The sequence below is a fragment of the Anopheles merus genome, chromosome 3R (assembly GCF_017562075.2).
Source record: "Anopheles merus strain MAF chromosome 3R, AmerM5.1, whole genome shotgun sequence".
NCBI lineage: Eukaryota > Metazoa > Arthropoda > Insecta > Diptera > Culicidae > Anopheles > Anopheles merus.
In genome coordinates this window covers 5436057-5450891 of record NC_054084.1, presented here as the reverse complement: position 1 = coordinate 5450891, position 14835 = coordinate 5436057, and the positions used below count along the sequence as shown (strand labels likewise).

General features: G+C 49.2%; 2 protein-coding genes across 2 annotated transcripts in view; one reads left to right on the top strand and one right to left on the bottom strand.

The window, feature by feature from the left end:
* Positions 1-217: 217 nt before the first annotated feature.
* Positions 218-1598, top strand: LOC121595818 (probable GDP-L-fucose synthase). Its single transcript, XM_041920063.1, has 4 exons — positions 218-513; positions 586-829; positions 902-1126; positions 1192-1598. The coding sequence occupies exons 1-4, from the start codon at positions 386-388 to the stop codon at positions 1564-1566; spliced, it is 972 nt and encodes a 323-aa protein (XP_041775997.1). The 5' UTR covers positions 218-385; the 3' UTR covers positions 1567-1598.
* Positions 1599-1621: 23 nt separating this feature from the next.
* LOC121595817 (inactive serine protease scarface) overlaps positions 1622-14835 on the bottom strand; it is a 32307-nt gene continuing 19093 nt past the window's right edge. The window contains exons 5-8 of the mRNA XM_041920062.1: positions 4047-5195; positions 3398-3552; positions 3055-3332; positions 1622-2984 (exon numbers count right to left, since the gene is read on the bottom strand). Coding sequence (XP_041775996.1) covers positions 2569-2984; positions 3055-3332; positions 3398-3552; positions 4047-5195 — 1998 coding nt within the window. The 3' untranslated portion in view covers positions 1622-2568. The remainder of the gene's footprint in view (positions 2985-3054; positions 3333-3397; positions 3553-4046; positions 5196-14835) is intronic.

The window sequence follows — 14835 nt, the reverse complement described above, 5'->3', positions numbered from 1 at the left end:
TGACATTCAACCCACAGATATCGCACAGTCATCCAAATATAGGCTTTTTTCATTAGCAAAATTTATTAAATATCACAAATTCACCTCTAGTCCTTTTTCAACACGGTCCGACTCTCTTGGTTTCTTCTTTTTATAGCATGTTGAGGTGTCTGCCATAAAATCCTATTGTCAACACGCATTTTGTTAGTTGGACCAATGTTTACATTTTGGGCCCGGTTGACGTGTCAAATTGTTGCAAAACAGAAAGCCAAATCCATTAGAATATTGTTACCAACTCTTTTTTTGTGTTTTACGCTGTTTGTTATGTTTGTGTGCCGGTTTTAAACTGAGCCAACGTTAGTTTACATCATTCGCCTTTGTAATACCCCTTTACCGGTTCGAAGAAATGAGTAAAGTGGTGCTAGTAACGGGTGGAACTGGGCTGATTGGAAAGGCCATCGAAACGGTGATAAAGGAAGAAAATCCGGCAGATGAACGATGGATTTTTGTCGGCTCGAAAGATGCGGATCTAACGTAAGTTATGCTGACAGGTTGCCGGCAAAAGTGCAAATTTCTCTCTCTCTTCGCAATTGTCTCCTTCTGTAGCGACTTGGCAGCAACGCGGGAAATGTTCCAGAAACATCAACCAACGCATGTGGTGCACCTGGCAGCGATGGTCGGCGGATTGTTCCACAACATGAGCAATAATTTAGATTTCTTTCGCAAAAACATGCTGATCAATGATAACATACTGCTGCTCAGCCACGAGCTCAAGGCGAAGAAGGTCGTATCGTGCCTGTCGACCTGCATCTTCCCCGATAAAACCTCTTATCCCATCGATGAAACTATGGTTAGTAAGATGACGACTGTTTATGAAAAAATGCTTGGAAGGAAGAAATGTCTCATTTTAATCTCCTTTTAGATACACAATGGACCGCCGCACGATTCGAATTTCGGCTACAGCCACGCCAAGCGTATGATCGACGTGCTGAACCGCGCTTACAACCAGCAGTACGGCGACATGTTCACTTCAGTGGTGCCTTGCAACGTATTTGGACCGCACGATAACTTTGTGCCGGGTGTAAGCCACGTGATTCCCGGCATGATCCATCGACTGCATGAACTAATGTTTGTTACAAACCCCGACGTGAGTATGCGCGTGAGATGTCGCTTCAAATCGAAACACTTGTGTGATTCTTTCCTCATTTGCAGGAACCGCAAGAAAACAAATCCTTCTCCGTGTACGGAACGGGCAAGCCTCTCCGGCAGTTCATCTACTCGCTGGATCTAGCCAAACTTTTCATCTGGGTGCTGCGCGACTACAACAGCGTCGAGCCGATCATCCTTTCCGTTGACGAATCGGCCGAAGTATCGATCGCTCAGCTGGCTGAATCACTTGCCAAAGCGTTCGATTTCAAGGGCAAGCTCGAGTTCGACACCACCAAAGCGGACGGTCAGTACAAGAAGACAGCTTCCAATGCGAAGCTAAGGAAGCACCTGCCCAACTTTAAGTTTACCGACTTTGACGTTGCTATCAAGGATACCGTGCAGTGGTACATTGCCAACTACGAGAAAGCGAGGAAGTGAATAAAGGAACAGAAGAGTCATCATGATACGAATTTTGCAATGAAAGACAGTTGAATTATTTCCTAAAAACGATGAAAGCTTACAATATTTATTATGTACAGGTAATTAAATAATATTACAGATGTAAAAAGATAGTAACGCCCACGTGGTGCTTCGCGCTCCAACGCCCGGTCACGGTGTGGCTGGTGCGCCATTTTGCCAGTTTAGTGTGCGTGTTTGCGAGACGTTGCCGGAGCGCACTGGAGTATGATTCTAGGTGCTCCAGAGTCCTCACTTTAGTGATGTGCTTCAATACCGCGTGTAGCCACGTGTTTGCGTGTGTCATGTGTTGCTATGGTGATGACGATTAACTTGATCTGTGGATACGAGCGCTACTATGTTGTTGAAGAAAATCCAGCAGTTCACTACAGGCTAATGGTGAGAAGTGTTGGCCACCGAAAGACACATCGTGTGATGTTCTGGCGCACACAGCAACACACCCGCGACCCGGGCTTTGAACGTGGAGCACGAGTTAGGGACGAGTTGGGGACGTGTTGGGTGAAGATGGTGAAGATTAAAGTGTTTTGTTGTGTTGTGGGAAAATTGGTTTGAACATCCATTTGGATCCCTTCTTCCTCTCTCGGGGGCTCCGTGTGTTTTCATCTCGATGGTGTAAAATGAAGGGGGACAAGATTCACTTAACGCCTAAGTGTAGCACCACCCGGGAAAGGTGTGTGTATGTATGTGTGTGGTTGTGTACTGGTTGTTCTAGTGTAATGTGTCAATGGGCGTGTAATAATGATGCTGATTGGTGGTACGTTACGTGTGAAATGGTATGTTATGCTGAACGGATTGCTCGATGCCGAGAAAGATCCAGCATTATCCTCTTGCTCTACTTTCAGGGACCTTCCACGGAGCTTCCAGTTCATGTGTGTGTGTTTATATTCGTGTACTATCACTGGATGTTGATTAGTTGGTGTAGGTGCTTTGTTCTGCCGTGTCTTCGACTCTGTCCGGTTCGCCTTAATACGGTGGCAGGTACTTATTGTTATAGGCCGGGCCCTGGGTGGACTGCAGCTGTACCCGCGACACCTGTGGACTGTTGGCCGCGGTCTGATAGTTCGGCACCGGCGTGATGAACTGGTTCGGGTTCTTCAGCGCCTGCTTGATCCACTGCACATCGATGTTCGAGAACGAAACGATCTGATCCGGCCGGTTGCAACCGTTGTCGGCCGAGTACACGCCCTTCAGGTAGTAGGTACCGCTCGTATCGGCACAGGCCAGCGCACTGCCCACATCGACCTCACAGGCGTCGCCGGACGGTCGGCCACAGATGTGCGACTCCGGTGCGAAACCGTTGCGCTGCAGCTGGCTTTGGCTTTCCGCTTCCGACAGCAGCGAGATCGACATCTGTTGCATCAGAGCGTTTTGGATGTGAACTGTGGGAGAGAGAGAGAGAGCACGTTAGTGTTAGCCTCTCGCATGATTGCCACCTTTATCAACACTTACTCTTAAGCACTTCCTTGCCCCAGCCCGTGGTAACGCAGTTCTCGTACGAAGCGCTCGGCACCACGTCGTTCTCATCCAGACAGATCGAGCCGATGTGCGTGTCGAACTTCAGGCGGTCCTCCAGCACCAGCATGGCGACGTCGTAGTTCAGCGTGGTCGGATTGTACGCCGGATGGTACACGATGTCCTTGACGCGCACGATCTGGAATGTCTTTGGTTCTGCGTCGACTCCCAGGCGCCATTCGCCTCCCTTGATCTGGATCGTTCGTGGGTTCAGTCTGCAGTGGAAAGAGGCAAGCGGGTGAGTGTTTGGAACAACTACCGGAGATCGATGATATCCTACCCATAGACACAGTTGGCCGCTGTAACGACGGTGTTATCCGAAATGATAGCTCCTCCGCACAGCAGCGACTTGTTCGTCTCCAGCAGCACCATCGCCTGCCACGGGAACTCGCCGAATCCGGTTCCAAGAGGTCCTGCCCCGCGTGGCTGTGTGTTCTGTAACGTCCAAAGCCAAAGATCATCAATAACACAGAATAATCACAATTTAAAGCACACAAATAAGACATCAAGATGGCTATTAGCTGACCTACTCCTCCGGTTCAAGACCTATCAAACCTGAGATCATATTGGATTGGCATTTAGAATCAATTTTACGACCCCTCCGATGGCTCTCTGGGTGAAAACCTAAACTAACACGCAGTTGATATACGACCAGGTAGTCCAGAGGCCTTCCATTTCGCTGCGATGCATTAGCATATTATTATGATCGGATCGGCGGAGGATCACCGCAAGCTCAGAGATTCTTTTATGACGCTCATAAATCCGTTGACCTGCACCGTCACCTGCTATGTCAAACGGTTTGTCTACAAGATCCCCCTCCAAAAAAGGGCCTCATTTCGGTGTGACATTGAAGTTTAGTCGCGATCGTTGGATTATCCCTTCTGATGATCATAATTCATAGATCGCACACACACGGAGCTCATACTTACATAGTTTCTCGGCGCACACTGCTGTGGCTTAGCGAACGTGCTCTCCGAACGCTGGTTCTGGAACGGGCGGAAGCGCGTGTTGCCACTGTTGGTAAACTGTAGCCCGGCCGGTGCCGCGTTCACCCGCTGGCCGACGGTCGACTGGAAGGAAGCGGACGCCGTTACGCCCCGATCGTACTGCGACTTCGACTGTGTGACTGAGGCCGTCTGGCTGACGAACTGGTTCGGTGCAAACGATTGTGTGGACGTTACCTGCGACGGGGACGCCTGAATCGGCTCGCCCGGACGGCGTCCATTGCCGTTTCCATTGCCATTATCAACCGCGTTACCGTTGCCGTTGCCATTGGTCGGTTTGTACGAACCATCGTCGAAGCCAAGAATCTCCGGATTGTACTGACCGAGCTGACCGACCGGCCACGGGTCCACGTAGTCCGGATCGCGGCAGCAAACGCCGGTAAAGCCGCGCTCCAGGTTGCGGCACGGCGTGACCGGCACGCGGAACAGCTTCTGCTCCTCCGTCAGCACGACGGGCGTCTTGGAGATGACGCCGGTCGACGAGCAGTACTCCTCCTCGGTACAGTTCATCGCAGCGGAGCAGCCTACCGGCGGCAGTGGCGGCGGTGCCTCCGGACCCTGCGGGCGCGGCGGCTGGAACGGGCGCTGGGTCGTCGGCCGGATCACGACCGGCGTGTCGTTGGCCGGGTTCGGGATCTCGTCCTGTGGAGGTCTGATCTTGTTAGGGTCGTCATTGGACGGGGCCGGCACCTCCTCCCTGGGTGGAATGTACTCCTCGCCGCGGAACGGTGCACGCGTGGTGGTCGGTGGGGGGAAGTAGCGCGTCGTCGTCGGGGGCGGCACGTACCGGGTGGTGGTCGGTGGCGGTACGTAGCGCGTAGTGGTCGGCGGTGGGACGTAGCGTGTGGTGGTGGGTGGCGGTACATAGCGTGTCGTGGTGGGCGGTGGGCGAGGTGTGGTGGGTGGGGGTGGTGGGGGTGCAGTTTGAATGTTTGTGACGGTGTTTTGACCCTCCGGTGGGAGGTACTGATTTTCCGGTACCTTAACGACGTAACCCTCGTTGGTCAGGACGGTCGATTGGGACAGCAGCGACTGCTGCTTGCAGCATACTTCCGGTGCGTAACATTCGCCAGTCTGTTGGAGGAGAGAAGAAGAGAGCACAACAAGAATTGTGTGTGGTGAGTTGGAATGTCCATCAAGAAGGTCGGTGGGTGGCAATGTTTGGTCAAAACGTTCAAGAACATCATATACACATGGGGTACATGGGTGGGGGGCATCCCCGCTAGGAACTGTCATCGGCCGTGAGCAAATTGATTCATAAGTATAGCTCCCCGAGCGGGGACCATCTGGCACGACGATCCTTCACCACAGTACCCGATCAATCAATTTCGCAAACACTTTTGTCCACATTAATCATCCCCCAGTGGCCTTCGGTGAAGCGGTGGAGGACGCGCAGCCTAGAATTCGTTGTCTAAACGTGGCGCAGATTGTTTTTTTTCCTCGCTACCCTTCTTCTTCAGTTTCGCACCGAAGATGAATGGGGCTTGGCAATCAGTTTATGGATGGATTAACGATGGCTTTAAGCCGAAGCGTTCGTTCTTTAGCAGCATCCACAGCACAGCTGTTGATCATCATCCACTCAATCCATTGGAAGTCGCTGGAAGTCTCCTAACGTGTACGTGTCCAAAATTGGAGATGGCCAGCTAATGGCGACGGCGCGATCTTCGCCACTCGTGCCCATAAACCCCAAGCGGAGCAGCTAAGCCGAAACGTGCATAATTAATTGCTACTAGCCTTACACATTTGCCCGGAGCGCGCTCTGCTGCTGCTGATGGTGGTCATGTTGCGGTGGCCTTTGCCTCCAAGCTGAATTAAGACAACGCGGAGACGTGCTTGCGGAGTTGCAGTAGCCCGCAATCGGCATCGGCCGACAATTTTTATATTCCATCTTCTACCACTCAAGGGGCCTGTCAGATGTCAGACTGTCATAAGGGGTTACCGTGGTGTGGAAACAGCGAAACACGGTATGGCCAGGATAGGACAAGTGTATCCAAGATGTCAGCTCCACTTTCGTCCGCAACCGCCACATGCACACCTCTTATCAGCGCGAAACATTTCGTAATCCTTCTCTCTTTGCCCAGCAAACCCTCACCCGCTCAGCGAACCGTTTTGCACCGTTTCGGTTGACCCGTCCTTTCCAGGAGGTTTCCTGATCCTGATTGGCCAGTTCACCAGGCGATGGAAAAAAACGGAACGAAACAAAAGCGAAGCTCAACCGAAAAACAAACCGGCCCAATCCCGGATGTAGCCCCCGTCGCGGGTGACTTGGGTGGCTTGGGTAGGTAGATCAGAGTCAGGAGCGTGCGCATAATCGCGACGCCGACCCGATCGTTTCGGCTGGATTCTTTTGCTTTTCCCTTTCGGTCACGGTTTTGCATGAGCGGGAATTCGGTGTGTGTGTGTGTGTGTGTGTGTGTGTGTGTGTGTGTGTGTGTGTGTGTATGGCTTACTTTTTCTCCTCTCTCTCTCTCTCCCTCTCTTGGCTGCGCAGTTTTGCCCACTTTTTTTTTACATAATCCCGATTGAGTCAGCATAGTTTCAGTGGTGCAAAATAGCAGCAACAGTGGCGGGAATGGGAAGGAATGGAAAAGGCAAGCAAAAACGCGGGCTCGCGATCACGATCAGCAAATAAATGATCGTCCACTGGAGCTGGAGAGGTTTGGGGTGAGCCGCCATACCGGTATCGAACGGTGTCATCCCATCCCCGCTCGACCAAAAGAAGCCGGGGGGGAGGGACCGGAGTCATCCGACCCGCTTTCGATGGGTCATCGATTTTGTGTAATAGAAAAATATTGACCCATTTCAAGTGCGGCCGATCACACAAAGCAGCTGCCGGGCGTGTAAGCACACAGCCTCCAGCACATGAGGTGCGTGCCGCAGGCCAACCGGTAGCCACTGTCAATGTTTGGCGAGACAAATCGCTGTACAAACGGGCCAATTCGTCAAACAAAGGGAGAGCACGTGGAACGCGGCAAAGATCAATATTTGATTGGTGCTTTGATTGGCGGGCCCAGGGAAACTGTCAAATACTTCCCCGTTTGAATGCACGCTTGGGCCGAGTTGATCGATCGGTATCTGATCTATTGGGAGTCTTTTTTGTTGTGTGCTTTAAGCAGAGAAACTCAAGGGGAATTCCTAGATTTTCTACGACGAAGCGCTGCTAAAGAGCTTTTGAGATTATGGCCATACCAAAAAGACTGTTGTGAAGCTTGCGCGCTTCTACATCCTGGTTTCGGTCTGAAAGGCGCAAGATCCGTGTTATCGAAACCACCACTGAGCCACTGAGCTGATGTATGCAAATCGTATGCTAATCGCTGGCCATTTATTTGATCGCTTAGAAAGTGTGGAAGGGCTAGAAGAAGCGACCAACGCAATGGTAGAACGGTTTGTCGTAAAAAAAAGCCCAAAGCCAGCTGAGGAGAGGAAAAAAAACTACAGCACACAACAAATCATCAACATCTGCGTGAATTCTTGATCTTAAAGGGACATCGAAGAGCCGCGGCCAGATCCGGGTGCTGTCTTCCGTTCGTTCTGGGAGGGTGAAACATAAAACCCTCGGCTGCTCAGCGGAATTTATGACAATCCGCATCCGTGTATCCTCCACCGACGGCGACCGCGACCGCGAATCTTGTACAACATTTGCCAATATGGTAATGATGTGCTCAAATTAAGCCACACGGTGTCGATGCTGGGCTGTGTGGAGGAGATGGTGCTGGGGGTTTCGCGTAAAACCATTTGCCATTGACACAGTTGCGTGCAGACCGTAAACAAATGTCAACCGCCAGAACGGAACACACACACAATCAGTTGACAGCATCGGCAGCCCTTTTTGTGCGCAAGGGCTAGGAGACGATCCGCTGCTGCTGCTTTGATTTACGGACCGGCAACCACAAGGGAGCTTGCCGTTTTTACCGCTGATTGACGGGCGTGACAGAAGAATCGCCCCCGAGTCGAGTAGGAGTTGTTCCATTCGAGCAACATTAAACATGAATGCGGCGAACAGCTGTGTGGCAGGATGCTGGGGGACATTCTGAGCCAGCACCGCCGCCACGCGCAAGATTTATTGGACAGATTGGTTCTTGACCGTTTCGTGTGCCACGGACGAGGAGGGAGGGGGGGGGGGGGGGGAGCCGAGAAAAAAAGAGCGCATGCAGGTTCGTCGCCACATTTCGGCTGAAGTGATCTTCGAACTGCGTGCCGCCGACGGGCTCCGACGGGTTGCTACTGCTAGAGCGTCACACGCGAGTTAGGCGTCTCATCTTCAACGATAGCGCTGAGTGTTGTTGTTTTGCTGCCATGAAACACAACACGAAGGACAATATAAAAAAACGAAACGAAAACATTAAAAAAAACCCGCGCTACATAAACATGACTTTCCTCAGTAGTGGCGGTTTGAGAAAAGAGAGAGAGACAGAGGGGTTGGCAAAGAGAACATTAAAAAAACAACATCCATCAAAACATTTCGCCACAAGCTCGGAAAGCGCTTGACTCTTCGGTGGGCGAACGTCACTAGCAGCGGCTGGCTGCGACAACCGTCCGCTTGCCGTACCATTAGAGGAAGCAAATTAGAGACGAGTACACCGCACGACCCAACCAGCTGGCGTTTCGAGAAGACGAAAAAAAGGGCAACCATAAATTTGACCACCGACACGCTGACACCTTCAGCACCTGACCTTGTGCATACCGTGCTCGGGTAGCAGGCTTTTGTGTGAGTGTGTGTGGTTAATAAAGTGCATCCGAAACAACAACCCATTAGAAAAAAGGTGGGTTTCAAGGTTCGTCGCTTGCGCGCTTGCATGGGTTTTAATGAGCAGTTGCCAGACAACTGGAAGTTGCGTGATAAATCTTGCTTTAAATTCCGTACTTTCAGTGGCGGGGGGAGATTCTCAAATTACACAGGAATGTTAGGTAGCATTGGATGAAAAGGTTTTACCAGTCTTTTAACGACTACACGACTCTTTCACCTCTCGCCAGTAAATCACATTCAATTAGGAGTCGTAAAGCAAGCGGCACGCTAAGCTTTCCATTTTAAAACGCACCACCTCGGTTTTCTTTCTAAGCAGCGCGTTCCCGCGATCGCGATTTGAAAACATTCAATTAACCACCCACGACGATGGCGCCAAAGTAAACGATCGCCACAGTCCGAAAAGTCGCACTAGACAGCTTATCGATCAATCTCCCTCCGTTTGTAAACGCCCCCTGTTTTTTTAGGCGGAGAACAGTTTATGAGCAATAAAAAAGGAATAAAAACTAAATCTAGAGCACCACCCCGCCCGGGGAAAGGAAAGGGATCATAAAGTGGGCTGTGAAATTTGCGATCGCCTTTTTAAAAAACGTTGCCAAATCACACCGAAAACGACCAATTCAGGGTCCTCGTGGTAACACAACAACATTTGAACAGGGAGCTTAACCTCTAGCAAATACGTTTCTTTTCGTCTAGAGCCCCGGACAACTAATTTGCAACTATTATGGCCTCCTCTTTCTAGTCGGCCCCTTCATTTTCTCTACTGTAATTTAATTAACGTTGTTTGTTTAGGAATCTAGCAACAAATTAAGCGTTTTACTACGTTGCGACTAGGAACCCGTTTACGGTCACGGCACTGGCAGCACGTTGCCCATTGGCACCTTCGGCGGAATTGCTGGGAATGCGTTGTTGTTTGCTGATCCTAACAGTTAATCAAAGGTCGACGATCGCATTTAATGCTTACTATCAACAACGAAACCGTGTTTGTTTTCCTCCTTCAGGCCATCAGCGCACAACCTTGTGCGGGCGCATTTCATTGCCACAATGGAGGCGCATGATGATTCATTCGGGGATGCAGCATTCCAACACCGTTTCAAGGGACCGTGTGGCGTGAACCGTTTAAAGTGCGTTTCTGATTTATGGCGTCTCGTGCAAATGGGGTGCAAATAAAAACCTGCTGATAGCAACATTGTCTCCGTTTGCCAAACTGGCCCGAGCTTTCCGAGCGAGTGTGCAATTTACCAGTTGTTGCATAAGCATAGACTCCTTTTTTCGGTTGCTCCATGGGCTGGGTGGTGATAACTTATCACTATCACTTAACCCACATGCATTCAGGGTGGGGAAGGGAGCGCAAAATGCAACCATAACTACCCATAAGGAAACAGTTCCCTCTTTTCGGGCTTGTTTTTTCCTCCCCAGTTTTTTTTTTTTAAATGCTCCATCGTTAACGCATTGAAATCAGTGAAAAGGAAGTTACACGAGCTGGAATGCAACGAGCTCCAAGCTCCTCCGCACACAAACACACAAAAAAGACAGACAAAATCGAAAGCAAACCCATGATCACCTGTTGTGGAGACACCAAAAACCGGGACGGAGCGTGAATTCTTCATGCCAACCGCTCCCGAACTCCCGGCTCTCCCCCTCCGCGAGGGACAAACCGGTTCCCTCCACCAACCCGGCCGGTGCCGCTGGGGAGGAAATCAAAAACTCGAAACACGGCATGGCACGAACAGAAAAAAAACCCGGCAAAAGACAACAGCAAAGATTTGTGAGTGTGTTGTGACAGCAGCCAAGCGTCCTCCCTTGCATATGTGCGGAAAGGGAAGATGAAAAGCAAAAACATCATACAAAAAAAAGAAGAAAACACGAGCAGAAAGAAAAACCTGCCAAAAAACCGCATTCTTCGTGCCCGGTCATGTGTCACCCGCGGGAGGACCAATTTGTGAATTGGATAAGACCCATCCGCCCGGTTCGTTAACTGCGCCACCCTACTTCACCCAGCCAAGGACCAGCTTATCAACCGTTGTGCCGAATGGTTCCGCTTCCCCGATATAGTGCCCCGAAACGGCTTAATAACTCAGCGATGAACGCTACGTAATTGTGGTTCTTGCGGGCCAGCTCCACATTGGACCATGTTGTGTGCCCTCGAGGCGATCGTTTTTGTTTTGCACCGCGCAAGGTAATATTTTTCTGTATCAAAGCAAACTCCTTCCAAAAAAAAAAGATGGGGAGACCAAAACAATTACACACCGTGTGCGTCGGGTCGCGCATTGACATAACGTGCTGGTAATTTATGTGCATTTCCCTTGTGACAAAGGGCTGCGGTTGGATGAGGGCAGGACTTGCTGATAACTGTGCGGTAAGGTTACGTTTTTACTTTTTTTTGAGAGGAGATCGATTCGAACGACAGTGAAATTTATAGGTTTTTTAATATGTCAATCGAATAGCATCCGTCTTGGGCGAGTTGGAAAGGTCTTGTCACATGGAAGGATAACGTAAGCCAGTGACAGCGACCATAGGCTGTAAGAATAGGCAAACTGTCAGAGAACATGCCGAAGGATAATCGTTGCTTTTTGGTTGATGATGTAACGAGAAGTCAACAGTTTTCGTTATTACGCGATCAATTAGATTTGTGTATTCATAATGATATTACATCAAACTCCTACCTAATGAGGTCCACGATGCATTCATCAAACGGTTTCCAAATTCGGTCATAGTTTCCTCGCCTCGTTAACGAACATCTCGCATTCTGAAGCACGTACCAAACCCGTCGATTGCATCTCCCCAAAACAGTGATTCATTACCGTCGCCCGAATTGAGCAATCAAATCATTGACGGAAGCACCCAATTTACGTGGGATTAGCGTACTTTCTGGTATCTCCTTTCACACTTTTATTCAGATCTCTTTTTGATGCCGCCTCCTCCTGCTCCTCCTTCAGGCACATTGTTCGCCAATTTAACCTTGTTTAGACACGACCGAGCGCGTGCTTCGTGCGCGTAGGCGGCATACCTAATGAACCTTCTGGTCGGAGGTGTTCGCCACGAGGCGCCTCTCACACGGCAAGCCCGTCTCGTGCAGCGCTCGAGGGACGGTGGGAGCCCATCCGCTTAATGGGTTGCGTCGCACTAGCGCACTAGCCGACAGCTGGCGTTTAGCTGGCTCATCTGTGAGCTGGTTCACATTTTCGGTGTGACATTCAAACCATTCGTCCCCCCCCCTGTACGATGTACGATATTAGTTTACCCTTAATATGAGCGGTAATGGTTTTGCGCTGTCAGCGGTGAAGATTTGTCACCGGCACCGTTTTCATTTGCTTCTTCGTGCTTCTCCTACCGAGCCTCCTGTGTAGGAATGTCAAGTCCGCTCTAATCGTGCCCCAGTGGTCCGAAAAACCGGTTCCAAACGGGCAAAAGTAAAACAGTTTACAGAGGGGTCAGCTTGGTGCAGCATAAAGTGTGAAAAAGTGTGCCAAAAATGTTGTCCCATTTTTTGTCTGCTTATTGCTCTAGCACCACCGTACATTTTGCACAAAAATCGCACATTTTTATCGTAGTTTTGCTTTCGTTTACTTTACCCCGCTCGTAAACACTCTCCTGACGCGCGGAATAATAAATCGTTTGCACTTTGGCACAATCTTTCGAAATGATCGATAGCGACGCGCTCGTCACTTGAACGCTAGGTCAAGTCTTCTGTTTGCTCGGCTGCTGACGGTCAATGCTATGTACCGATCGTCTGCGTGTATGATGTGAACCGTTCCGCTCTCCAGTGCACCCTGTCCCTTGAACGCACAGACTTTGCGTTTGCGGAAGCTAACAACGTAAGTCGCATGGAATAGGTGTGAATTTGATCGGCAAACAGCACACACTCATATAGAGCTTCCAGCCGGGCTTGTTTTGAATGCTTTGCAAACTTCTTTTATCTGGTTTTATGTGCTCTTCCTTTCTTGCTATTGTACAGTAAAGGGACAAATAACGTTAGGATGTTATCATACGAAAGGTAAACGAAACCATCAGAACAAAGGATTAGTATGTACAAACTTGGCCGTCCGAAGCGACACAATCGTCAATCGGCATAAAATTAAATTCCTCATTAAGTGCTTAGCTATCAAATTCGTTCGACAAATAATAAACGCATCTCGGAAGGCACATTCCAATCTTGTTCGAAGGGCTTTGCAACCCTTTCGGATACGGCTTACCGTGCGAAACCATCCCCACACACACACACACACGCTCACACAAGCAGCATTTTGAATGAGATGGTAAACTGATTTGCTACGAAAAAGGAAGGAAAATCAAGTATCATCTTATTTGAATATTCATTCGAAACGCTTGATTAGCGATTCAAGAACGGACCGAAAGCCCGAGCCCTTGCTTCATTATTTGCTCGTAAAACTGATCGACGATCTTTCACAAGTTTCGGGCGAGCAAATTCGGACAGGGGGACGACGCGGATTGTGAAATGTTTTTTTTTTTTTTAATTTACGAATCGAATCAAGAGGAAGTCCTTCGGATTGGACCACCATCGACCAATTATCGACCTAACAAGGCATTCCATCAAATATTGTGTTTGTATGTGTTGGTGAGAAGGATCCAAAACTAAAAACGTTTTCTAGATGGATCGTTGAGAACAAGCTTTTTAAAAGAGAAACTTGTTGATGAAAAAGCCACAAGAGTATGTGTAACCGTTAACGGAATGCGATAAAAGGTACATTTTCCCATCGAAATAACCGGCCAAAGGAAATCGTGCCCGTGAGAAACTACACTCACACATTGACTGCAAACTGCAAAGATGCACAAAAGGGTGGCTCTCTGACCATCCCCCGTACGTCATTAATTCGACATGCGCATTGTCTTGTACGGTGTGTACTTAATTAACTGATTAGAATCTGCACTCCATCAGCACCGAGCGTGTCGTTTCGCGCGGGTTCTGTGGGCAATCAAGGGTGATGCCGCGTGGTAAGCGTGGTGCCCACCGACACAATAGCTACCATTCGCCGTCAAGCAAATCTCCCATCGATTACGGTGAAGCTTTGCGGTGGTCGGTAGAAAAAAAACGACTTCCAAGCGCTTCCAACGAATTGGCGATACGATCGTATAGAGAATCGATTGCAAACGACCGATAGCGATCGATACGGAAGGCTTCGGGAGGCGGAATGTAGCATCCTAGTGCAACAAAGTCATCGAGCCACGCGTTCAGGTGTCGATCAAAGGTGCTGGACGTGGCAGACTCCTAATTGCATCCTTTAGGGATGGCTTAGCAGGCATTAATTTGCAGGCTGCGAGGTTAATGGGTTTGGTGTGATCATTGATGATGTTTAAGAATCAATTGAAGGAGGGAAAACACGTAAGCTTTCCTGTAAACCTTACAAAGAAACAATTTGTATGTTCTATAAAAACCTTAGATTTCAATGCCGGAAAAGATACAAAAGTGCATTATTTATCCAAATAACTATTTTTATGTTTGCTTGTTCGAGAACAAAATGCGTGGAGCAATTGATTTATAATTGCATTCCCTTTGCATGCGTTTACGCAGTGCGTAAGGCTCATTGCTTATCAATCAGTGAAGAATGATGCATTTACAGACGCACATGCAGCTTCACTGCAGCGTTTCACTACCCTTCCCGCCTGTCGATTGTATATGATGGGAATCTTGATTAATGGCACCGTCGATCGCTGGTTTCATTATGCAACGTGATCATGACCTGTGAAACGAACGCCACCCGCCAACGAACATCGAACAATAAGCTCGCAAAAAAAAACAACAACATTTCGAGCAATTTGAACCCGTGCGTACGTTTGTCGTTCAAAAATGGTTCCTATCGCTCCTAGAGAAAAGCAACACAAAAACCTACCTTAACAGGAGGAGAGCAATAAAGTCGTAATCAGTTTTGGAATTCGGTCAGCAAGCCGTAAATGACACACAAACGCAGGATGGTGTGAACGGAGCGCAAAACAACAACAAAAGGTGCA